At 43.3% G+C, this 25,714-nt stretch overlaps 1 protein-coding gene across 1 annotated transcript in view; it reads left to right on the forward strand.

The window, feature by feature from the left end:
- The window catches only part of PARP4 (poly(ADP-ribose) polymerase family member 4), a 96,675-nt gene extending 71,070 nt beyond the window's left edge, over window positions 1–25,605 (forward strand). Inside the window, exons 22-34 of the mRNA XM_056132957.1 lie at window positions 3,252–3,447; window positions 3,947–4,014; window positions 5,102–5,289; window positions 6,479–6,578; window positions 8,436–8,606; window positions 9,011–9,091; window positions 10,622–10,702; window positions 11,309–11,404; window positions 12,763–13,023; window positions 14,299–16,107; window positions 20,605–20,704; window positions 23,086–23,212; window positions 25,252–25,605. Of these exons, the coding sequence (XP_055988932.1) occupies window positions 3,252–3,447; window positions 3,947–4,014; window positions 5,102–5,289; window positions 6,479–6,578; window positions 8,436–8,606; window positions 9,011–9,091; window positions 10,622–10,702; window positions 11,309–11,404; window positions 12,763–13,023; window positions 14,299–16,107; window positions 20,605–20,704; window positions 23,086–23,212; window positions 25,252–25,399 (3,426 nt within the window). The 3' untranslated portion in view covers window positions 25,400–25,605. The remainder of the gene's footprint in view (window positions 1–3,251; window positions 3,448–3,946; window positions 4,015–5,101; window positions 5,290–6,478; window positions 6,579–8,435; window positions 8,607–9,010; window positions 9,092–10,621; window positions 10,703–11,308; window positions 11,405–12,762; window positions 13,024–14,298; window positions 16,108–20,604; window positions 20,705–23,085; window positions 23,213–25,251) is intronic.
- Window positions 25,606–25,714: the final 109 nt, after the last annotated feature.

Consider the following 25,714-nt stretch of genomic DNA (forward strand, 5'->3'; position numbering starts at 1 on the left):
GAGGAGACACTCTTTAAAAAGATAATCAAAATGAATTATTTAGGTTTGAAATTATTGATGGTCCTGAAAAACTAGTTACAAAGTTATTTTTTACCACACCAAAATGTTATAACTGAAACTGTAGATTTTGTTCAACATAAGTAGCATAAATGTAGCATAAACGATTTCAACCAAAACTCCTATGTAGCATATATCTCGGGAAAGATTCACATTATTGTGGTATTCATTTCATAATGTATGTATATAAAATACATTGTATACCTTAAACATAAACATAATTATATATCAGTTATCTCAGTAAAATTGAGGGAGTTTTTAATCATGTGATTGCACTTACACTTTAAATATTGGTTAACAAAATAAAGACAAGTATGCATATTTTAGTAATCACGATGGAAATCATGTTTCTTTTAGAATAGTGTATATCAATATATGAAAGAGAGACATAATATTTACCCACAGTGTTGATATTGTATGAATTTCAGATATTTATTCTTTTTTGATTTGGGTTATGACATGTAATAATGGAAACACCAAATATGACACTCTCCTTTTTATTAGAATTCTGTTTCATTGCTGAGTGCATTTTATAGCTTTATTTTATTTGAAAGTTTTCTACTTTTACAAGTAGATCTTTTCCAATAAAAAATTGCACATTTATGGTAACTGAGAGATGGTACACTGTGTGGGGTGCTTGCCTTGCACATGGCCAACCCAGGTTTGGTTCCAGTGTTCCACATAGTCCTCTGGAGCCCCACCAGGAGTAATACCTGAGTGCAGAGTCAGAAGTAAGCCCTGAGCACCAGGGAGTATAGCCTCAAAACAAACAAACAAATGAAAAAGCCAAAATTTACATATTTATACCAAATTCTGTAAATCCTAAGTGTTTGTTTATATTTTGATGGAGGTGTGGGAGTGCCAAACCTGGGAACCCAAATGGTGTTGGCCATTTACAAGGCAAGTGCCTTAAACCACTGTACTATCTCTCTGGCTTCACTTGTCCAAGAAATTTTCATGTGACCCTGGATATTTATGTAAAATAGTTATACAAATCAAACATTTACTGATAATAAATAGTAAAGCTCTGACAGAAACCCCTCAGATTCTTACATGTTTGGTTTTAAAGAGATTTATTTTGAAATAGTTCATTGGTGGGCTGGAGAGATAGTAGGTCACGTATATAGCACTTGCTTGGCACATGGTCAATTGGGTTCAATGTCTAGAACCCCATATGGTCCCCAATACCTGACAAGAGTGACCTGAGAACATAACCATGAGTAAGCCTGAACACCGCCAGATATGGCCCAGGAAATAAAATACAAAAAAACCCCCACAATTAATTGCTATACATATAGTAATACCATTTAGTAAAGACTAAAGCAAATTTGTATACTGAGACAAATATGCTTATTTTTATATTAAAATTTAAGTGAGGAATACATAGTATCTTTAACATTTTTCAGATTCCATCAATATTTTTTAATAATCATCAGTGCTGTGAATGCCACTTTGTAAAATTACAAAATGGCAGGAGTTGGTTCCGTGCCATTTAAAAAGTGTTGGAAATCCTGTCCTAAAACCTAAAGAATTATTTAGAACAGTTATAAATTCATTTAACATGGGTGAGCTCTGACAGAAACCCCTCAGATTCTTACATTTTTTTTTTTTATTGAATCACTGTGGGAAAGGTTACAAAGCTTTCAGGTTTAGGTCTCAGTCATGCAAATATCAAACACATTTCCCTTTACCAATACTTATTTTTTACCATGAAGAACCCCAATAAAACCCCACTCCCACCCCTCCCAGTCCCTGTGAGGCAGATGAATTCTAGTTAACACTCTATCTGCTTTGATTAGATTCATTGTTTCAATAAAAGATTCACCACTATTATTTAGAGTTTACCCCACCCCCCAAATCAGACATGCTGAAAAAGCATTGTGAAGTGATTTGCTTTCTACAGCTGGGTTCAAGAATTAAATGTTGGTTTTGGATTTCTGCTATTTTACTTATTGACCCTGGAAGTATTTCTACTGAAAGTCAGATAGTTAAGAAATTGGTTTCTGTGCTCTGGAGTCGTGGCCGTGCTGGAGAGCCGCTCGTGGGGGGCAACTGGTGGCCTCGGTAGGGCTGAAGGGCGGACCGAAACGCCCCCCTTCCCATGAAGTTTTAGTCGCCCCCACAACCCCGGCTCATACCTGCTGTCCACAAGGCTCCCATGCGGCCGCCATCTTTCTTTCCAGAGAGGAGAGGGCGAATGGGGCAACACCCTTTCCCCTCTGGGCAGACATGATGGCCTGGATTAACGCATAGTCCATTCACTTTTCTGCTCCAAGCTGCTGGGTTCTGCATTAAGTCCTTGTGCTTCTGGGGCCGTGGCCGTGCTGGAGAGCCACTCGTGAGGGGCAACTGGTGACCTCGGTAGGGCGTGAAGAACGGACCGGAACGCTCCCCTTCCCATGAGGTTTTAGTCGTCCCCACACCCCCGGCTCATACCTGCTGTCCACAAGGCTCCCATGTGGCCGCCATCCTTCTTTCCAGAGAAGAGAGGGTGAATGGGGCAACACCCTTTCCCCTCCGGGCAGACATGATGGCATGGATTAACGCATAGTCCATTCACTTTTCTGCTCCAAGCTGCTGGGTTCTGCATTAAGTCCTTGTGTTTCTGGGGCTGTGGCTGTGCTCCAAACTTAACTCTGATTTTCAGGGAGAAACGTTGGGTGGTTTACTTCCCATTGATCACTTTGTATATAGAGAGATGTTGCACGGCCGCATAAGCGGCTGCGTGGTTTTGAGGAAAAGTCCTAGTTCCCGCATACTCGAGCTGTGCTTGTAGAGGCTTCTGGTCACTGGGATTCCATCTGGGGGAGGCGGGATGCGGTACCTCCCCCATCTGGGTTTCCCAATGATCTCGGCTCTTTTTGGAACCTGTTTTTTTTTTTTTTTCCTCCGGGAGCTGTGGATCCCGCCCTCCATGTGGCCCTTCTCTTCGGCTGTATGCACACGTTTGGTTTTAAATTTGGTTTTGCTTGCTGCACATTCAGAAACCTTTTACTGTCGCCAAATTTTCTCTGATCCCACATCAGTCACACCTAGATGGTCGTCACACCAGTTTCAGAAGCTTGGTGAATATCCCAGTTCTGTGGCTATCCTTTAGAATGACGGCGAATAATTCCTTGGGTGAAGCTTTGTGACCTCTTAGCACATGAGATAGCATTGTGAAACAGACCAAACCAGTGCCTTTGCTCCTTTAGGCCTGCATGCTTGTTTTCCAACCAAAACTTGATGTCGCTCTCCGTGGCCTGGTCAAGCAGAGTGAAGTGATTATTTGTCTTGATTGCTCCAATTCCATGGAGAGTGCAGTGTTTTTGGAAGCCAAGCAAATTGCTTTATATGCACTGTCCTTGGTGGGCAAGAAGCCAAAGGTCAACATCATCAAGTTTGGCACAGGTGAGCACTGCTGTGTATGTTGTGAGTGCCTGTGGAGCTGTGGCTTGGCTCAGCTGCTCCCTCCTTATGCACAGCTCATGGCGCTGGGATGCCTGACCCATCTGGGGAGGGGCAGGGAGTATGGGATGCAGTTTAAGAACAAGAATTCTGAATGAGGTCCCTCTGTTTAGATCCCCCTGCCCACTTACTAACTCTCAACGTCACCTGAGGCAAGGTACTTAAACATTCAAACTTTCATTTCTTCTCTGTTTGATGAAAATAATAAGAATCTAGTGACCTTCAGTCCTGATTTTGTAGTCACTGGATGAATTTAAAAGTCTAGTGCTTGCCTTGCACACTACTGACCTGGGTTCCCTCCGTGGCTTCCCATACTCAAGAGTTACTCTTGACTGGAGCATTGCTGAGTGTGGCCCCAAAACAAAAACAAAACAAAAAAAATTAACACTTTCTCATCATTCTATAATGTGAATAATAACACCTTCTGCCAATTTTATTATAGACTACGAGGAGTTATTTCCATATCCTACCTATATCAAAAACAAAATTGAAGCAACTGAGTTCATTATGGTGAGTAGAATCACTTTTTGGTGACGCTGTCCAGGACTTTACCTGGAGACCAAGAGCAGAGCACTCCAGACGTGTGACCTTTGTAGTGTCGAAGAGCTCTTTCACTTCATTTGTAAAATCATTATGAACTCATCAGAGAAAAATAGGAGTTTAAGGATGGAAAGAAAAACTCACCCATCTTCTCACTGTGCAGATACAATCCCACTTAAATACTTCAGGAGTGTTTTCTTATTTTTGTTTCCAGTAAGCAAGTTGAGATGACAGTTGTCTCCTCAGTCCATACTGGCAAAACCAGGGCTGGGGATGTTTCTGAAAACCATTAAAAAAGGCAAAAAAAGGGAAAAAATTAAAAGCAGGAGCTAGGGACCTGAGAGATAGGAAAGCATGTAGGATGTTTGCCTTGCACGAGGCTGGCCAGATTTGATCCTCGGTCTGGAGGGGTCCATGAGTACAGAACCAGGAGTAAGCCCCTGAGGACCACCAAGTATTACTTAAACCCCTCACCCAAAATAAAAATAGAGAAACAGGAGGCAGAGAAAGCTCAGAGGACTGGAGCAGACTTTGCATGTGGATCTCTGGGTTTAATCTCCAGCATCTCATGGTTCTCTGAGCATCCAGGAGTGACCCCTGAGCAGTGATCTGGGAGTTGTCCTCAAGAAGTGCTAGGTATAGCTCCTAAAATCCAAAAACAACTGCAACCAAAAGAGCAGACGAGCCAAATGGTGATAGTTACTGTATTGTGAACAAAAGGTATGATTGCTCCACAGAAGTATAAGAAAAAAAATACTTTTCGGGAATGGAGAGATAGTACAGTGGGTATGGTGCTTGCCTTGAACATGGCCACCCCAGGTTCGATCCCCAGCACCCCATATGTTCCCCCTGAGTACTGCCAGGAATAGTTCCTGTGTGCAGGACCAGAGTAACCCCTGAGCATTGCCAGGTGTGGCCAAAAACTAAGAAAAAGAAATACCTTCCTAGTGGCAATATCTCCCAACTCTTATTAAGGGACACGGTGAGTAACTGATCACAGTGACTAATAATTCAACCTGCACAAAGGAGTTGTTAGCTTTTGCTTCTTTGCCTTTAGACAGCAAGACCAGCCATGGGAAATACGGATTTCTGGAAAGTGCTCCGTTACTTAAATCTGCTGTATCCTAGTCGAGGATTCCGGAACATTCTCCTTGTCTCCGATGGGCACCTGCAAAACGAAGGGCTGACGCTGCGACTGGTAAAGAAAAGCGTCAGGCACACGCGGCTGTTCTCCTGCGGGGTCGGGTGAGTGCAAGCAGGAGGTGCAGCCCTTGCCCTGGCCCCTGGTTTGGAAGTATTTTTGTTGTCCTGCTCGGGACGTTTTCCAGGTTTGAAGCTGACTGAATATATAGAAGTTGCTTTGTGTAGTCTCTGGGCTCTGGTGGAGACTGTCTCGCTGTGTACACACTGACCCCGTGGGCTTGTCTTGAGGGGCGTGCTCCGAGCTGAAAACTTAGAGAAAGCAGCACATCAATGCCAGATAATAGATTTTGCAGAAAACCCCATATGCCAACCTGTTCTGAAAAGCCTGAAGAGCTGGCAGCACCTAGCGCAGGCCCTCTGAGAGCTGCTTGGGCGGTTGGGAGGGCAGTGCACCAGAGCTGGGTCCCTGCTCCACTGCTTTGCTGCCTCACAGCCTACCTGGCTCCTTCATTTGCATTTGCTTTTTTGGTTTTGTTTGGGGGGAACCACACCCAACAGTGCTTAGGGACTCTTCCAGCTCCATACTCCAGAGCTGCTGCCTGTGATGCTCAGGAGACCGTGCATATTTAGGGATCCAACCCAGGCTTCCAGCATGCAAAACACATGCTTAGGCCATTGAGCTGTTGCTACAGCCAAGCATTTATTTGTTTATTTTGTGGCCACATCCAGTGGAATCAGTCTCTGTGCTCAGGAGTGACAACTGGTAGTGCTCAGGGGATAGTTCTTCTTCCCCTCCTTCAGTAACTTGAAGTCAAGAATTTCTGCAGAGGCTGGAGTGATAGTGCAATGAGTAGGGCATTTACCTTGCATGTGACCAATCCTGGTTCGATCCCTGGCATCACATATGGTCCCCTGAGCAACACAAAGAGTAATTCAGAGTGCAAAGCCAGGAGTAACCCCTGAGCAACACCAGTGTGGCCCAAAATTAAAAAAAAAAAAAAGGAAGAGGAAGAAAGAAAAGAAAAGAAAAGAAAAGAAAAGAAAAGAAAAGAAAAAAGAAAAATAAGAATTTGTGCATTTTTATGTTGTGGAAGAGAATAAACCCTCTGCTATATAGGAGCTTCCCAAACCTTCAGGGTTTTTCTCTCTTTAACCTTAGCTACAGAAAAATACTCACTCTTTTATCTAAGTCTTTTCTATGGGTTTGGGAATCGGCCAACATTTTAACTGCCTATACTTTAGAAAACTTTCTAAGGTTTCTTAAAAATTAAAACTTGTGAAATGTTATCAGTTCTACAGCAAACCGTCATACCTTAAGGATTTTGTCTCAGTGTGGTGCCGGAGTGTTTGAATACTTTAACTCAAAATCCAAACATAGCTGGAAAAAACAGGTATGTTAATCAAAACATCTTATTTCTAGTCTTCCTCCAGGTGTGCTGACTAGTGTGCTTTTAGTCTGGGCAAAGGCATTAGATATCGGTGTGAGACACCCACTGCTTATCCTTTCCCTAGAGGGAATGCCTTGGGCACGTGATAGGAGAGGCTTTCCTAGCTCAGAACTGATTTCTGCCTTAAAAGTGTAGAGGGGAGGGATTAGATCAGAGGACAGCAGATAAGGAGGTTGCCTTGCATGCAGCTGACTCAGATTCAATCCTCAGCATCTCACAGGGTACCCCAACTCCCCCAGGATTGATCCCTGAGTGCAGAGCCAGGAGGAAGCCCTGAATATCATTAGGTGTGGTCCAAAATAAATAAATAAAAGTGTTACAGGTAGACTTTTCTTAATAAAGTATGACAATCTCTGTCTTGCTAAGATTAAGTTTTATTGGGCAAGATAGAATCTTATCAGATTAACCTTTTTGAAAATATGGCCTGGAGCGATAACACACCATTTGCCTTGCATGCGGCGGCCAACCTGGCCATCCTGAGTTCAATTCCTCCATCCCTCTCAGAGAGCCTGACAAGCTACCGAGATTATCTCGCCCATATAGCAAAGCCTGGCAAGGTACCCATGACGTATTCGATATGCCAAACACAGTAACAACAAGTCTCACAATGGAGACGTTACTGGGCCCACTCGAGCAAATCAATGAACAACAGGAGGACAATGCTACAGTGCTACAGATCAGCTCACTGTATTTGGGGGGAGGGGAGGGTTTCACATCTGTCCACCTCCAGGATCTTTCTCCCAGATAGGAGCTCTGTAACTGTGACACAGTGTCACCCTGGTGACACCCTATAACACCCATTCGCCACAACCCCCATCATGGCAGACTGCGCTTTGTTTTTTCTCTATGAAGCTTATTGTTTTATGTCCCACAGAATGGAACTGAGTGTATTTGTCCCTTACTGCCAACCATATTGGATTCACACATTTTCAGGGGCCATTTGTGCTATGTAGCATGTATCCATAGTTTCTTCCTTTTGAGACTCAGCAATATTCCCCCATGATAGATACCATATTTTGTTTACTGATTCATTTGTCAATAGGCTTTTGAATTGTCCCCTTCTCATTCCTGTAAATTAAACTCACACTTAGAATTGATTTGTAGTTTTGATTTGCATTTCCTGAATGATCAACAATATTGAGCAATACTTTCACGTGCCATTAACCATCTGCATATCTTCTTTGGAGAGATGCTTGTTCAAGTACTTTGTAGAATTATGACCAGAGTCTACATCTAGCATGTTAACTATCAGTGAAATAATTTTAGGGCGTTTTGTACATTTACATGTGCAAACAGGACAGAGAAATAGTATAGGAGTTAAGGTGCTTGCCTTGCACACTGCCAATCCCAGTTCACTCCCCAGCACTGGGTATTAGGGTCCCCTAAGCCCTGCTGGGAGAGATCCTTGAGCAACAAAGCCAGGTGTAAGCCCTGAGCACAGCCACCAGGTGTGACCCCAAACCAGCAAAAATGCAAATAAATTATGTGCTAATGCTATTATTAAATTTTCCAATTGAGATATTTCTGGGAGCCAAATAGATGGCTCAGTGGGTTGAACTCATGCTTTGGTGCAGAAGGTCCAAGGTTCAATCTCCAGTTCCAAGTAGTCCCAAGCACTGCAAAGAATGACCCAAAACAACAACAGCAACAAGAATAACATCATCTTTTAGGAAAAGTATCCTGTAGCAGAAAGAAAAGAAAAAAAAACTCAAGTTTCACAGGCTAGAGGGAGGACTGACTTAGTTTAGATGTTTAGTGACAATTTTCTGGGCTGAAAGAAAAGTGATTCCTCTTTTCCAGATAGAAGCCCAAATCACCAGGTTCTACTCCCCAAGTTGTCACTCTGTCTCCATCAGATGGCAGCAGCTCAGCACTTGTGCCCCAGAGCCACTGCAGGCTCCTGCCCAGGTGCAGTCCCTGTTTCACAATGAGCGGCTCCTGGTCTACGGCTTCATCCCACACTGCACACAGGTAAGTAGGCGCCATCAGAGCTGGGGGCCTGTGGTGTGTTCACCAATCTTCCCTCTTGCCCATCTCCATCATAGTATAGTCACAAATTTTCTCCTTCTGGGAATATAGTAGGTTTGATTACCATTTATGAGCGAGGGTCACTGAAAGCATTGTGCTTAAACTGGCTGGAACAAAAATACAGCAGGTAGGACCTTGGCCTTGCATGTGGCTGACCTGGGTTGAATCTCCAGCACCTCATAAAGTTCCCAGAGTCTCTCCAGGAGTGAACCCTGAGCATAGAGGCCAGAAAGTCCTGAGCACCAGAGGGTGTGGCCTGAACCCCTGCACAAGAAAAAAAAAAAGAACAAAAGAATAGTTAAACTAACCAAGATTTAATGGATTCTCCATCCCAACCCCCATTTCAGGCATGTCTGTGTGCATTAATCCAAGAGAAAGAATTTTCTGCTATGGTATCAACTACTGAACTTCAGAAAACAAAGGGAACGGTAAGATTCAAAGCTTCAAACTATGGGAGCATTTTTGGTAATTTACACTTTGCTGTTTTCATGATAAAACTTAGAAAGCTATGCAAGCTTCCTTTCTCATGGTTGCTTTGCTGTATTGACATTGCAGTATGCATTATGACGTGTGGGATTGTTAATGGGATGATCAAGAATATTTTTGTCACTGCAAAGTGAGCTGCCCCCCACTTGGGCTCTTGAGTAGTGTATGAAAATGCTGTGAGGATAGTTACTCAGCCAACAGCTTCAAGAAGGGAGTTTTAGATCCCTGCCATCCCGTGTTCAGCATCACCATGGATCCCAAGTGCTTTAACCACCTAAGTCCATGTTGGTCTCTCACTGGTCATCTATGAGATTCACTGCTGGTTTCATTCTGATCTGAGAGTCACTGGCACTCTCTGATCTGTCACTGGAGCTCCATGACCCACGTCTCAAGTCCTGTGACTCTGGTTCCTGTCCCCTTGGCTTCCTTTAATTTGCAGCCACTGCCTAGTGCCTGTGTGTGAGTGCCCTGGCATCCTTCAGTTGGCTGGGATGGTATGTGGAGTTATAGAGAGCAGCCCAGGCTGGAGAGATAGTACAGTGGGTAGGGCAAGTGCTTCGCACACAGCTTACCTAGATTCTTACCTAGGCATCCCATATGGTCCTTCGACCCTTTCCAGGTGTGACTGCCTGAGTGAAGAGCCAAGAGTAAGCCCTGTGCAGTACTGGGTATAGCCCAAAAAGCCCTTCAAAAAAAATTTTTTAAAGAAGTGGCCAAGTTGGGGTCTTCCTTTTATGACTTATTGTTTCCCGCCCTTAACTACCCCATTATCTCTTTTGATTTGGAGGCCATTTTGTTTGCATTTTTTTATTTAAAATTTTAGGCACCATGATTTACAAGACTGTTCATGATAGGGTTTCATGTGTACAGTGCTCCAGCCTCACACTCTCCAACAGACTGTCCACTTCCCTCCACCACTGTCCCAGTGTCCCCACATCCTGTCCAAATCCCCTGTCATGGTAACCTCAGTTCTGAAAACCAGTTCTTCCCACAGAAAAGGTACAAAATGTTTGAAATGAACCAGAGAAATAGGACAGTAGGTGGGGCCCTTGCTTTGCATGTACCTTTCCAGGCTCCATCCCTGGCACCCCGGGATGGTCCTCCACCCCCAGCAGGCATGACCCCTGCACACAGGGCCAGGAGTAAGCCCTGAGTACTGCCAGACATGACTCCCCTACCGAAAAAGTCTGAAATGAATGGACAAAATGACCTTTCACAGAAAAGACAAAACTGTAGGAAGAGCATACAGCTGCCTGCTGGCTCGGGATTGGAGTTACTTCTAGCACAGGAGGATGCTTCCAAAGAGAGTCTGTCTTTGTTCTGGCGGTGGTCACATAAGTATGCATCTGTTAAAATGCAAACCTAAATGCATGTTTCTTCTGTGTACTTTACACTTAAATTTTGAAAATGGTTTTCTGTGTAAGACTGATGAGAAGCCATTTGAATGTCTTTCCTTTCTTGCTGAAACACAGATGATCCACAAACTGACAGCACGGGCTCTAATCCGAGACTATGAAGATGGCATTCTCCATGAGGATGAGACCAACCACCAGGTTCTCTCCTACCATAGTGGACACCATTGTGCATTGTGGTGGATTCTTTTCCAGTGGATTCATTCAGGAAATATACTATAGGAGGAGAGTGTCCTGGAGACTCAGCAGCAGGGGGACATCTATTCTGTTTTCCGTACCTGGGCAGAGGGTCTTCCAATAAATGTTTGTTGAATGAATCAGCAAGAGAACAGTTGTCAGGGGATTCCTGAGAATTTGGTGTTATCAAAGAGAGTTCTGAACAGCTTTGCTGTTAGACAAATGGACTCAGAGATCAGACATTGAAGATGTTAGGACTTACATTGTAACAGATGGACAAGCCCAGAGGGGAGCTCTGAGTGCAGAGTCAGGAGTAAGCCCTGAGCAATGCCAGGTATAGCCCAAAAGAGAGAGAGAGAAAGAGCTGGTACAAAGGCAGTACATGAGCCTTTTCTCTGTGACTTAGTTTATCACTGGATCCTGGTTTGCCAGGACTGTGAAGTCACTGGTCAGGGTGTTTAGACAGGATCATGGACTCAGTATTTACTATGAAAGATGAATAATTACATGCTCTTAATGTTCTTGTAAAGTACCTATAAACAGGACCTAATTTTATTTATTTTCTCCTAGATGAAGAAACAAAAGTTAAAGTCTCTGATTATTAAACTCAGTAAAGAAAACACTCTCATAACACAGTTCACAAGCTTTGTGGCAGTTGAGAAAAGGGTAGGTGTTTTTCATTCACAGCTACGTTGTGTGTGTTCACATAGCAAAGGACATGACTCAGGCAGGCTCAGTGATTCACATGTCATCATTTTTATGTCACTGTGACTAATTAGCTACTTGCACATTTTAAGATATAATTTTATTCCATTTTTACCTTTCTCATTGTATTCACCCAAGACCTGAAAATAATAGAATCGGGCTGGATCTACCCTTGAAGAGGCCCTTCCTCCCTCATGAGTGTGAGAGCAGACTCAGGGAAGAGTCGGCAGGGCCCCAACCAGGAAGTGCCCAGCTCTGCAATGCTCCTCTGTGGAGTGTGCCCATCTTTTCCCTAACTTCTTCTGACTTGTGGCCCGGGATGCAGGACACTTTTTTTTTTTTAATGTAGGAGTACTGCTATTTGTTCAGCCATTGATTAAGCTGACTAAATTGGGCATGAACTCCACTTTACTTTTTTCTTAATTGTATCACTGTGAGATAGAGTTACAAAGCTTTCACGTTTGAGATTCAGCCATACATGATAATGGAATGTAATAATGGACATAACATTGAGATTCAGCCATACATGATAATGGAATGCAATAATGAACATAATAATGGAACACCCATCCTCCACCAGTGCACATTTTCCACCACCCACATCCCAGTCCTCACCCTGCCTCTATGGTAGACAATTTCCCCAATATTCTCTCTCTGATTTGGGGTATTATGTTTTGCTCGAAATTTCCCACCACAATTCAAGCCTACTTGCCAGGGGCAGACGCTAGATAATTTATTTTCCATTGCTCATTTTGAATATCATGAGAGCTCACGCAGCTGAGCTCTCATGATATTCAAAATGATATTCAAAATTTTATTTACATATAAATGTAAATTTCTAGGTTATAAATGGTTGGGTTCCAGAGACATCTCTGTATGGCACTAAGCCATTTTGGGATTCAATTAGGAGTCTCTGGGCCTGGGTTGTTGGTGCTCTAAGATGGCATCTGGAGGCAAATTGTGGGCATGACAGCCAGTCTGCTGGGTGGGTGGGAACCCGGGGAGAGGCATCCCGGGCCCTCTGCCACCATGCTGCCTGGAGATTTTTCCTGGAACCTGCATATCTGGGCCTTGCTTGTGGAAGCTCTTTGTCACCAGGATTCCATCTGGAGTAGTCGGGAAGACTGCATCTGCTCCTTCTGGGGTGCCCTGGTGAAATTGGCTCAGTATGAGGCCCGAAGAGATCTCAGGCGCTGTGGTGTCTCCAGGACTTGCGATGCAGGACACTCTTGACATACTCCAAACCAAATGCTCACAAGGCTTTGCAATATGTAGTCATCATTCACAGTCCTAATGTCTGTTTTTGTGATTCAATATAGGATAGTGATGAATCGTCACCTAATACTCCAAATATTATGACCCTCATTGCTGAAGAAGATGTTGACTGTCTGCCGTATATGAGCTGGCAGGAAGAGCAGCCACAGTCCTGTTTGCTAGAGGTTGGGGACCTTGTTCTTGAGGACCAAGGTTTGCTTAATGACACCGCAAGTGACCGGTCAAAGGAAGGCATAGATCTTGATATGCTGTACCAGGAGGAGCAGTCAGGGGCCAGAGTGATAGAGGGAGTCATTGCTAAACAGGTATATTGATAATTGTCCTTTCATACTTTCAGGATTCAAGGGGAACTCTGCTAAAATAGCACCTTATCTCATATATGCTAAGGCTGTTGTCTTCTTGATAATGGAAAATATTTCTACATTTATAAAACTGTCATTATATTACTGAGAAAGTTACTACATATAATCATTGCATACATCTGCCAAGTATGAGAATAGAACAGCTGTGGTTCTGCTTCCTTCCTAGACAAGCAAACTATCCCAGAGGAAATGAAGCCATTTCTCTGAGTAACATGACATATCACCATGAAAGTAGTGACAGCATTTTGATCTAAAATTATCTTAATTCACCAGCATTATCTCTTATACCTTATTGCACTTGATAGTGTTATCTTCATGACCAAAAACATAATAGGAAGTTGTAAATGTGACTTAAACAGAAATTGGAAGGCATAGTCACCAACAAAAGAAAAACACAGTGCTAATTATAAGACTCTTAGGTATCCAGATTAGAAAAGTGAAATTGCTAAAATTTAGGAATTCAGAGTTGAAGGGGGAAAGTTGCTGATTACAGGAATTTTGGGGAAATGTAATGTGCAAAGTATTCATTACCTTTGGTCCATTTTTATTTTATTTATTTTCATATCATTTCATATCATAATATATTATTATTATTAAAAGTTATCATGAGATACACAGAAAGCTGTTCATGGTTGATTTTCAGTCATGCAATATTCCAGTACCCATTGCTCCACCAGATAATGTCCCCATTTTCCCTCCAATTTGGTCCATTGTTAAATGACTATGTTAAGAATCTGCAGTGCATTAGGTACCACTTACTTTTGTTCATGGTCATATTAAAATGAGATAGTGAATAGTACAATGGCAAAATTAAACGAAAGGACCAGGGAGATGGTTTAGCTGGGCTCACTTCCCTGATCATACAAGATCCTCTAAGTAGAAAGAAGTTGCCACATATTAACTAGTAAAGAGGACACCACATCCATTGCTCCCTGCCTGGAGTGATCTCTAAGCCCTGAGCTCAGCCAGTGGCCCCAAACCCATAATCCAAATCAATTAAAGAAATATTTCAAGACTTTAAGGATAAAGAGAAATGAAAATTTGATATAGTTATCACTGATATTATCTCCAGTTCTCAGACTATGCAATGTGGACTAATTGGCCTTGAATTAACTCTTTTCAGAGCTCTGGGATGGGCACCTGGGAAGGCAGCTATATTAGCTTGATTATTGATTAATTTGTGTTTTCCTTTTCATTTTTGTTTCCCCTCCTGGGCAGCCTCGTTCATTGTCCTTTGAATGGAGTGAAGATTCGCAATATCAAAGTTCCACTAAAAGGAAATGTCTTTCATCGAAGTTGGAAGTTCCTGAATGTTACAAGTTGATTAAGTTAGTTGATCAAGAATCTCAGCGGCTGGATTCTGAACTTGGAGGTGTGGACAAGGCTTTGGATTTAAGTCAGGTGGATTCACTTAAAGCCCTCGGACTCAAACGAAGACCCAAGGAAGCCACGGCTATGCCTCCTTCACCTTCTTTCCTGAAAGATCTGGTGGACGCTGCCTGTGTTCCCTTCTGTCCTGTACCTGCTGCTCAGGCGCTCCACTTTGATTCTCCGATCCCATCCCCTTCTGTCCTCTTCTCCATCTCTCCCACCCTCTCACATCTGGGCCTTCCCCCTTCTCCCCCACTCTTAAGCTCTCCCACCCCCCAACAGCTGGGTCCTTGCCCTACTGCCCCACTCTGCCTTGATTCTGTTTCTGATTCTCCAATCCCATCCCCTTCTCCCCCACTCTTCAGCTCTCCCACCCCCCAGCAGCTGGGTTCTCGGCATATTTCCCCAGTCTGCCTCAATTCTGTTTCTGATTCTCCAAGCCCACCCCCTGCTTTCCTCTGCAGCTCTCTCGCCCTCCCACAGCTGGATCCTCCCCCTTCTCCCCCACTCTTCAGCTCTCCCACCCCCCAACAATTGGATCCTCTCCCTGCTCTCCAACTCTTCAGTTTTTCCATGCTCCAACAGCTGGGTCCTCCCCCTGCTGCCCCACTCTTCAGCTCTCCCACGCCCCCACAGCTGAATGCACCCTCTGCTCCCTTGCATGTCAGCCCTCCTGGCCTCCCAGAGCATACAGGCTACCCTCCTGCCCCACCATTCAGCTCTCCTGTCCCCCTAAGGCAAGTCTGCCCCCCTGCTCCCCCACTCTTCAGCTCTCCTGTCCCCCCACAGCTAGATGCTTCCCCCATCCCCCGACTGCCCTCTTATAGCCCCTCAATGGTACCTTCTTTTACTGGTGCTCAGGCGTTTAGTGCTCCTTATGGTGCCCTAGCTCCTGTCCCTCTTGCTGGATTTGCAGGGACAGCTTCTCAGTATGGTCCCCTCAAATCAGCTTCTGTTGCCCCGCACTTGCCATCCAGTCCTTCCTTTGCTGATGGCCCAGGGGCTGGTCCTCATGGCACTTCCCTGCCATTGGTTCTTCTTGATGGTGCCCCATCTAGCCAAGGCCAAGGTACTGGCACTTCCACAGAGCTTCATCACAGGCTGGATTCTTCTTCTGGCCTATTTGGGTCTACTAAGGGTTCTGCTGTTAAAACCAATCTCAAGCATGTACAGAGGCAGGAAGCACTGCCCATGTGGCCTGCTCCTCCTGAAGTCCCTGCTGCTCACACCCTCCCCTTCGGCTCCCCGCTGCACTGTGGCTCTCTCCCGGGGTCTAGTGCTACCCTTTCTTCTCTCGGCTCTGTTCTTCTTGAGGATAGCTCAGATTCCTGCCACTTGGGGATATCCCCTTCCAGACAGCCTCCAGACCCTCCTAGCTCAGATTCACAGCAAATGAGTGGGCAGACAGACAGCAAAACAGTACCAGATTCTCTCCAACATGATCTTCTGACTGCCACAAATAAGAAAAGTCATATGGAAACAGAAATTGATGGAGCACAAAGTAGACATCTTTTCAGCAAGAAGAGAAAATCTCGAAAACCAGATAGATTCAGTTTTTTCTTTCAGATAAATAAAAACCAGGAGCATATGTCCCACACTCTCAAAAAAGGGAAGAATTTCTTGCCTTGGACTGAACTCTTCAATCTCCAAACAGAGGTATTTGTCTTATTTCTTATTTCTCTGCTTAGATTTGTAATTCAGCATCAAATTGCAGATTACCATGAAGAGGTAAGGCACCTCTGCCAGAATGGAAGCCTACATGCTGCTTCCTTCACTGAGAAAGACTGCTTTGGAAAGTCGCTTGATGACTGATGAGATGACTCAAGGGCTGAAGCATGGGATTTACATGCAAGAGGCTGGGACTTGGTTCCCTGCATCGCATCCCCCCAAGCTCTGATTTTCTGGTCTAGGTTTTTGTTTATTGGTTTGATTTGGTTTGGTTCGGGGACTACACCTGGCAATGCTCAAGAATTATTCCCTAGCTCTGCACTTAGGAATTACTCCTGGCAGTGCTTGGAGGATCAGATGGGATGTCAGGGATTAAACCAGGTTAGCCACGTGCAAGGCAAGAACCCTTCCTGCTGTACTGTGCTTTTCTGGCTGAGTTTAGGAATAGGAAAACAGCAGTCATCACCAACCACAGCCAGGTGTGTCCCTCAAACAAAACAAAAAGTGAATTGAGCAAAATATTGCTTTCAGTGATGACTGGTATTTATCTACTTCTAACTGCTAGGACCAGAAAAGCATGGTGAATGTTTTATATTACTTCGCTGAGATTTAGCATTCCTACATAGGTCATAGGCTAAAACCTTAAATTTCCTAGGTTGTAGAACTGCCATTTGTATAGCTCACTCCCTTTGTGAAGTAAGGCATATGCAGTGTTAAGTATGTTCTAGAATATTTCCCATAGGACTTAGAACTATTACACCAACAGGTATTAGAGCCCATTATTTCGGTCATGAAGCCAACACACATCACATAAATTTAGCTTCTGTACTATCCCTGAAACTTGATTATCACATCTCTAATTTAGCGAAGTGGAAAGGCAACTCCATTCACTATAGAACTAAGTTTAAGTCATAGTCCTACCACTTTGTGATTTGGGCAAGTCAAATAATCTTTAGTTTCCTTATCCATATAATGGGGATAAGGATTCTACCTCATACAGCATTTTGGAAGGCTAAAGCAGATACTATCAGAGCTAGTTCCCCCACTTGAAAAAATGTGCAGGAGAATAGTGTAGCAAGCATTCTGTCCACAATCACTGCCTGTGGACCGGAGCCAAGCCCTCAGCTGAACCCCAGCCTAGCTGTTCATGAGCTCTGTGACAGTGGGTGTGCTGGCTGACATTCTACCAGAGCCCTCTCAGGCCAAGGAGGTATAGTATTGGTGCCTCTGGAAGACTTTTCTGGAAAGATAGAATAGACTGTGATTATTTTTCATGTTAGCTATAGATCTTGAACCTGTACCCTGCCTGTAATTTCTCCTTCCTATGCTTCCTCTATGTATTATTACCCTGCCTGTTTTCTTCAGAGCTGACCTGACCTCAGGCTTATACATGTTCCTATGTATGGGACAAAGGTTGGCCTTAGTTCAGACAGGTGAGGACAGTGGGCATCGGGAAAGTAGTTTTTTGGTTTTTTTTTTTTATTAGTGAAACACCATGAGGTACAGTTGTAGACTTACAAATTTTTGTGCTTGGGTTTCACTTATACAATGATCAAGTACCCATCCCTCCACCAGTGCCCATTTTCCACCACCACAGGTCCCAGTATCCCTCCCACCCCCCACCCCCCACCCCATCCCACCCTGCCTCTGGGCAAGGCATTCTCTTTTGTTCTCTCTCTCTTCTTTTGGGTGTTGTGGTTTGCAAAAGAGGCATTGAGTCGCAATCATGTTTGGTCTATAGTCTACTTTCAGCATGCTTCTCCCATCCTGGAGGATCCTCGCAACACCCTTTACTTGGTGCTGCCTTCTCTATCTGAGCTCCCTTTCCCCCTCGCATGTGTGGCTGGCCTCCAAGCCATGGAGCAAAATTCCTGGTACTAATCTCGGCCACTCTTGGGTGTTAGTCTCTTATTTTGTTACTTTATGTTCCCCAGATGAATGCAATCTTTCTATTTCTATCCAGCTGGGAAAGTAGTTTTAAAAAGCATATTCAATGTAACAATTTTATGGTTATCAAAAAGTGTCATTTTAATATTTAAATACTAAAAGGCACTTTAGGGGCTGGAGTGATAGCACAGTGGGGAGGGCGTTTGCCTTGCATGAGGCCGACCTGGGTTCGATTCCCAGAATCCCATATGGTTCCCTGAGCACCACCAGGAGTAATTCCTGAGTGCAGAGCCAGGAGTAACCCCTGAGCATCACGGGGTATAACCCAAAAAGAAAAAAAAACTCACTTTTTTATTTCAATTTTATTTTTATAAAATTGTTAATGATCACTTATTACATTCAATATTCCAACACCAATCCCACCACCATTAAACCTTCCCACCACCATTATTTCCAATTTTCTCAATCACCAACCAAGCCTGCCTGCCCCAATAGCAGGCCCTAAATAATAATTTATTTTGTACTGATTTTTAAGAATAATTTGCTAACATGATCAAAAAAGATTTTTTTAGAAATGTTAAGATGGTTGTATCTCATCCTGGAGGATTGAAGCCCTTATGTAAGAGATTACTAGCATGTTATTACAGATTAAGCCTTATTGTTATGTTATGTTATATTAGGGCTGCAGCAATAGCACAGCGGTAGGGCGTTTGCCTTGCACGCAGCCACATGGCCGACCCGAGTTCGATTCCTCCGCCCCTCTCGGAGAGCCCGGCAAGCTACCGAGAGTATCTTGCCCACACGGCAGAGCCTGGCAAGCCACCCGTGATGTATTCGATATGCCAAACACAGTAACAACAAAGTCTCCAATGGAGATGTTACTGGGCCCGCTCAAGCAAATCAATGTTATATTAAGCCTTGTGTTAATCGAGATTGGTTGCTTTCTACTTTACATGTCATCCAATGTGATGTGCTACTCCTGGTATATCAGTGGCTTGGAGTATGAGATGTCACTCCAGGAATTATAAAATTTTGAAGGGGGTGATACAGCTGGAGTTAAGTTTTTAACTGGATGATGACTTTGGGGTCAGGAAGCATCTCTGAAGCTTGTTGATCTTTCTTGAGATTTATGAGTCTCTGAATCACAACTGATTAATGAGTTTATATGGTGCCAGAGGCAATTCGTGGGTGTGATTGCCAGGCTCCTGGAAGAACAAGGTGACGGGGGAGGTTGCCCATCCCCGATTCCATGAGAGCCTGGAGATTTCAGTCACAAAACCCACATATCTGAGTTTTTCAACATATTTATTCTTGGATGGGCTGGAGTGATAGCACAGCAGTAGGGCGTTTGCCTTGCATGCAGCCAGCCCGGTAGAGTTGGGTTCAATTCCCCACCCCTCTCAGAGAGCCCCGCAAGCTACCGAGAGTATCTTGCCCGCATAGCAGAGCCTGGCAAGCTCCCCGTGACATATTCGATATGCCAAACACAGTAATTACAACAAGTCTCACAATGGAGACGGTACTGGGCCCGCTTGAGCAAACCGATGAACAACAGGAGGACAGGGCTATTCATTCCTGGATGAGGCCCCTCCCAAGCCTGTTGAGTCCTACATGAGCATAGGAATAATTGGGTTATGGAGGTTTTCAGCTGCCACGGCTTTGTTTGTGTGGGTGGTGGGCTCACCCACCCCTCTCTGGGGTGCCACAGATGAAGACTTAGCATGGCTCAGGGTCTGGAGGCATCTCTGCAGCTTTTTGATTCTTTTGGAGGTCTATATGAGTCCTTTTAGGCACTTGAAATGTTGCACAAAAAAAAATATCACTCTACTTAAAAGTTTGGGAAATAATTGGATCAGAGCCTTGTTGCAAGGGAGAAATAGAACATGCCATGTTTTAACACACACACACACACACACACACACACACACAAGCCTTGTTCCAGACTTTTTATTTTTATTTTATTTATTTATTTATTTATTTATTTGTTTATTTATTTATATTGGTGAAACACCATGAGGTACAGATGTAGACTTACAAACTTTCATGCTTGGGTTTCAGTCATACAATGATCAAACCATCCCTCCACCAGTGCCATTCTCTACCACCAATAATCCCAGTAGCCTTCCCATCCCCCCCACCCCACCCCTCCAACCCCGCCCTGCCTCTGTGGCAGGGATTCCCTTTTGCTCTGTCTTTCCTTTAGGGTGTTGTGGTTTGCAGTAGAGGTATTGAGTGGTCATCTTGATAAGTCTATAGTCTACTTTCAGCCTGTATCTCGCATCCTGAGCGAATCCTCCAAACATCCTTTACTTGGTATTCCCTTCTCTATCTGAACTGCTTTTCCCCCCAGCATGTGCTGCTGGCTTCCAAGCAGTGGAGCAGACCCTCCTGTTCCAGACTTTTTAAACTGCCATGAAATACTTGCTGTCCACAGTACTTATGAGAGTCCTGAATTGACATGTCTCAAAAGAGGGAGAAAGCTTAAAGTGTTAGAAATATCTTAATAAGCTAAAATAGAAACATACACTATTCACTATATAGTTTTTATGTGCTGAAATTTCAACAATGTAGGTTAAATGTGTTTTCTTAATTTCACAGGATGGCTTCTGGAAACTTACATCAGAACTAGGGGATCTATTAGGCCTTAATATAAGTATTTTAAGCAGCTTTCTAGACAAGAAAGGCATTCGATCTCTAGGTAAGTCACTAGTTTTCTATTTATTAAATGGCTTGTTCCTAATTGTTATAATTTTTTTGAAAAAGTGTTATTATGTCAGTTATTTGTAAATGTAATATTCGGATTCATTTTTAATTATATCTTTTTCACCAATTAAGACATTACCCGTGCACACTTAATAAGATGGTAACTATGCCTTTTTCTGTAAGTTTATTGTCATGGCAACTATTTCAACTGTCAACTTCTTGTGTTAGTAGGAAAGGCTGCTATTAAAATATCCGAACTTGGGGCGGAGAGATAGGGGGAAGTGCTTGCCTTGCATGCAGCCAACCTGGGTTGGGCCCTGGCACTCTGTATGGTCCCTGGAGCCCCACCAGAAGTGATCCTTGAATGCAGAGTCTGAGCACTGACAGATGTGGCCCTCCCAAACCAAAAACACCAAACTCTCAGTAACTTAAGAAGAAGTGACTTTCTTATATCTGTAGTAGTCAAATATCAACCAGAAAAGAAGTTCCAATCTGCATATTCATTTACAGACCCAGGATCCTGCCTTAATGTGGTGCTGTTGCCAATACAAGTTATTAAAAGTACCCTGGTGGAAGCCAGTACACTGGACTGGAGTTAGATGCTTGCCTCACTGTGGTTAGCCCAGCTAACCTACACCACATGTGGTCCCTTAAGTACCATTAGGAATCACCCCCAAGCATAGAACCAGGAATAGTCCCTAAGTATCACCAAGATAATTAGGAAGGAAATGAAAAAGGACCCAAGTGCTTTTTTTTTTAAACTAAAGAAGGAAATCATGATAAATTTTTTTTTCTGGAACTAAAGAATAATTTTTTTTTCTGGAACTAAAGAAGAAAATCATGATAAATAAAATCAGATTTTTTAAAGATTAATAAAACAATAAATCCTGGGACTGGAGAGTAGTTAAGATGCTTACCCTGCACACTGCTAACCCGGGATTGATCCCTGGTTTCCCATCTAGTCCCCCGAGCAGCACCAGGGGCAATTCCCGAGTGCAGAGCAGGGAGTAACCCCAAGAATCACTGAATGTGGTCCCCAAACCAAAATAAATATGAAAAAAATCTTATTTATCTGGATATAACTATTATAAGAAAAAAATCTGTGCCTAAGTGGATTGACTAAGACTGCACATCTGACCTTAGAGAGATGGAAGAAAAGAAAAGTAAGTTCAGAGGTGGCTGGGTGTGGCCGGGTGTGTGGACACTGACAATATCTATTGTGTGAAAGTTATAAGTTTTGATTTTCTGAGTTAGTACCCAGGGAGGAGTGATTTCAGCTTGGATCTAGAAATTTAACTCAGCAATGCTGATTATGAAAAGTGACTTGATATATTCAGTACAGTCATATCAGTTGATCACAAATTGATTTGCATGTATTTTCATGTGCATTTGTGTGTATGTGCATGCGCACGTGTATTATTATAGCAGGCATCAAGGGAAGTGACCTGTGGGTAGAATTCACTTTTCTGACAACTATGAGGATAATATGATAAGCTTATGTTCCAACCGTCCTCATTTTTTTTCTTTAAACATCATGTTTAAACATAATGGGCCAGAGAGATAGCACAAGGGTAAAGCACTTGCCTTGCTTGCAGCTGACTGGGGTTCAATCCCTGGCACTGAGTACAGTACCCTGAATCATCTCGGCACAGAGACAGGAATAACTCCTAAACACCACCAGGTGTGGCCAAAAGCCAAACAGGAAAGAAAAAAAAAAAAACAATGATCTAATAACTAAGGACCTTGAGACCTTGAAAAATGTTACACTGTTTTATGATCTTGTAATGTACTATAGTTTTTTTGGTCTTTTTTGTTTGTTTTTGATGATACTCAGGGGTTACTCTTGGCTCTGCACTCAGGTATTACTCCTGGCAGTGTTTGGGGGACCATAAGGGATACTGGGGATTGAACCCTGGTCGATCGCAGCAAGGCAAATGCCAACTCACTGTACTATTACTCCTGCCCTTACGTATTATAGTTTATAATTTTCTTTTTCCTTTTTTTGAGGCGGTAGTACTTAGGGGCATCTCCAGACTGTGCTTATATGTTGCTCCTGGTAGTGCTCAGGGGACCATGAAATGTTGGGAATCAAACCCAAACCTCAGTTTGCAAAGCATGCTCTCTAGTCCACCCTGATCATTCCTTCTCCTTTGTCTCAGCAGTACACCTACTGCTCCTAGCAGGAGCTTGCAACTGCCTGGTTGTGTGCCTGGCCCTGCTGGTCAGGGCTGGCCTGGGCCTCCAGCACGCAACACGGCTGCGCACACCACTTGAGCTCTCTCCCGCGTCCCACAAAGTCATTTTCTAGCAGGATGATTATAAATGGTCATTGTTAGAGTTGCAGTTCCCAATACATGTGTTTTTTTTCACTGTTAGGTGTAAAAGGAAGAGAGTGTCTGTTGGACTTGATCGCCACTTTTCTTGTGCTGCAGTTTCTTTGCCTCACCATGGAGCAGGAGGGAATCAATTCACTGATGAAACTGAATGACGCTTCTCTTTTCGGGTAACTTGTACTATGGTATTGAGCAACTCATAAATGAGTTGTACCATTCTTGTACCATTTCTTAAATAAACCTTCCAAGGGGCTCCAGAGACTCTACAACCATAAGCACCACCTTGCCTGTACTCTTCTAGAGGAGTCAGAGGAAACTGCCTATTTTTGGCCTTTTGGGTTGCTCAAGAAATGGGCCTGAGAGTCAGAGCCTTCACAGGAGCCCAGATTGTGTCCTAAGTTTGTGCCTTTCCACTATAGTATATTGATGCTGTGTAATTTTTGATTTTTGTTTGTTCTACACCTGGCAGTGTTGCAGGGGTTACTCCTGGTGGTGCTTGGGAATCTTATGGGATGTGGGAGATTGAATCCAGCTTGGCCATGTGCAAGGCGAGTGCCCTACCCACTGTACTATTGCTCCTGCCCTTCTGACTTTGGGTTTTTTTCCTTTTTTTGGGTCACACCCGGCAATGTTCAGGGGTTACTCCTGGCTCATGCACTCAGGAATTGCTCCTGGCGGTGTTCGGGGGACCATATGGGATGCTGGGAATCGAACCTGTGTCGGCCATGTTGACTGTGTGCAAGGCCCCACCCGCTGTGCTATTGCTCCAGCCCCTTTTGTTTGTTTTTGATGTTGGGGCCAGACATGTTCTCTCAACAACTCCAGGGCCTGGAATAAGAATTCAAAGGAACCCCATGTTCAGACATGCTGAAATATTTAAAGGTTTATATAAAACCATCAAATAATATCCTAAAGAAAGTATGTTCTACCATTTATACTTGACAAATACAACTTAATTTGCACCTGAAAGCTCAGATTCAAATTTAGAATTTTTTTCTTTTTTTCTTTATATTTTTTTTTTTTTGTGGGGGAGAGGCACACCCAGCAATGGGATGCTGGGATTCGAGCCAGGGTCTGCTGCAGCAGAGTCTGAGGCTTACTCCTGTACTATCTCTTTGGCCAACTTTGAAGTTTTTATGTTGTACATATTTTTTCTATGCAAGTTTTTATGTGATAGAATCAAATCCAAGTCAGTTTCATGAAAGAGTCACAGGTATTCTGCAGGTAACCAATAGAATTGAATGTAGGTAGTATAGTAGAAAGGAGAGAGAAATGGAAGTCTAGTTTGAAAAAATTCTTGCGTTTGTACTTAAAGAAATGTATAGAATTTAGATCAAGAAGAATGGGAAGAGGGGCCAGAGAGATAGTACTGGTGTAAGGTATGCCTTGCATGCAAATCCCATGGACTACATATGGTCCTCTAAGCACTCAGGAGTGATCCCTGAGCACAGAGCCAGGAGTAAACACTGAGCACTGCTGATATGGTCCAAAAACCAACCAACCAAACAAAAAAAAAAAAACAAAAATAAATGAAAGAGGATCCTTTTCTTTTTCTTTTTGGGTAACACCCAACGATGGTCAGGGGTTACTCTTGGCGGTGCTGGGGGGACCATATGGGATGCCGGGGATCAAACCAGGGTTGACCATGTGCAAGGCAAATGCCCTATTCACTGTACTATTGCTCTAGACTCTGGAATGAGGGTCTTTAATAAATAGAGAACTGGACCCTGGAATGAGGGTCTTAATAAATAGAGAATAGAAGAAGCTTGCATTACCCGGAAAGTATCAAGGAAATCAGAAAAGCTAAAAACAGTTGGGAGTGGGGACGGAGCAATAGTAGAGCAGGTAGGGTGCTTGCTTTGCATGTGGCTGACCCAGGTTCAATCCCCAGCATCCCATATGGTCCCCTGTGCATCATCAGGAATAATCCCTGAGCATAGAGCTAGGAGTGAGTGACCCACAAACAAAACATAAAGCTGGGAGTGTTAGAATATATTTTACCTACCAAGTACACTTGAAAATGTATCACGTGTTCAGAGCACCACATCAAGTTATAATAACTTTCATAAAATGTGAAAGAGAATGGTGCTTATTAAACAGTTCAATGTTTGAATTAATTTCTTTGATGTAAAGTGCTTGCTTTGGGACCACATTACATGGCATATGTAGTTATATTCTTAAATTGATGGAAACTCTTTTAAAATTTTAGACATATTCCTTGGGCATTTAAGAAAATCAAGAAAGCAAGTGAATGGGTAAGAAAAACTGAAGGACAGTATCCAGGTATCTGCCAACGACTTGAGCTGGGTAAAGATTGGGACTTAGCCACCAAACAACTACTGGGATCCAACCCATAAGCACCGCTTTGCCTCATCACACTTCAGTCGTCTTAATCAAATGAAGCTGTATTTCATACTTTTACCTTACATCATGTTTCAATGTATTAAATAATCAAACATTGATACCTATCACGAAATTATGATTTGATTCAATTTAGCAACAGTCACCCTAAAATAATACTACAACTATTTTAATGCATGAACAAACAATAAATTTTAAGTGACAGTGTTGTGGATTCTTTTAATGTTTTAATAATTTACTTTTCTGTACTGGGGACTCACCCACATACTTTACCACTGAGTCACTGAGTCATATGTCCCATCCTTTTTTTA

This window comes from Sorex fumeus, unplaced genomic scaffold, assembly GCF_029834395.1.
Source record: "Sorex fumeus unplaced genomic scaffold, SorFum_2.1 ptg000095l, whole genome shotgun sequence".
Taxonomy (NCBI): domain Eukaryota; kingdom Metazoa; phylum Chordata; class Mammalia; order Eulipotyphla; family Soricidae; genus Sorex; species Sorex fumeus.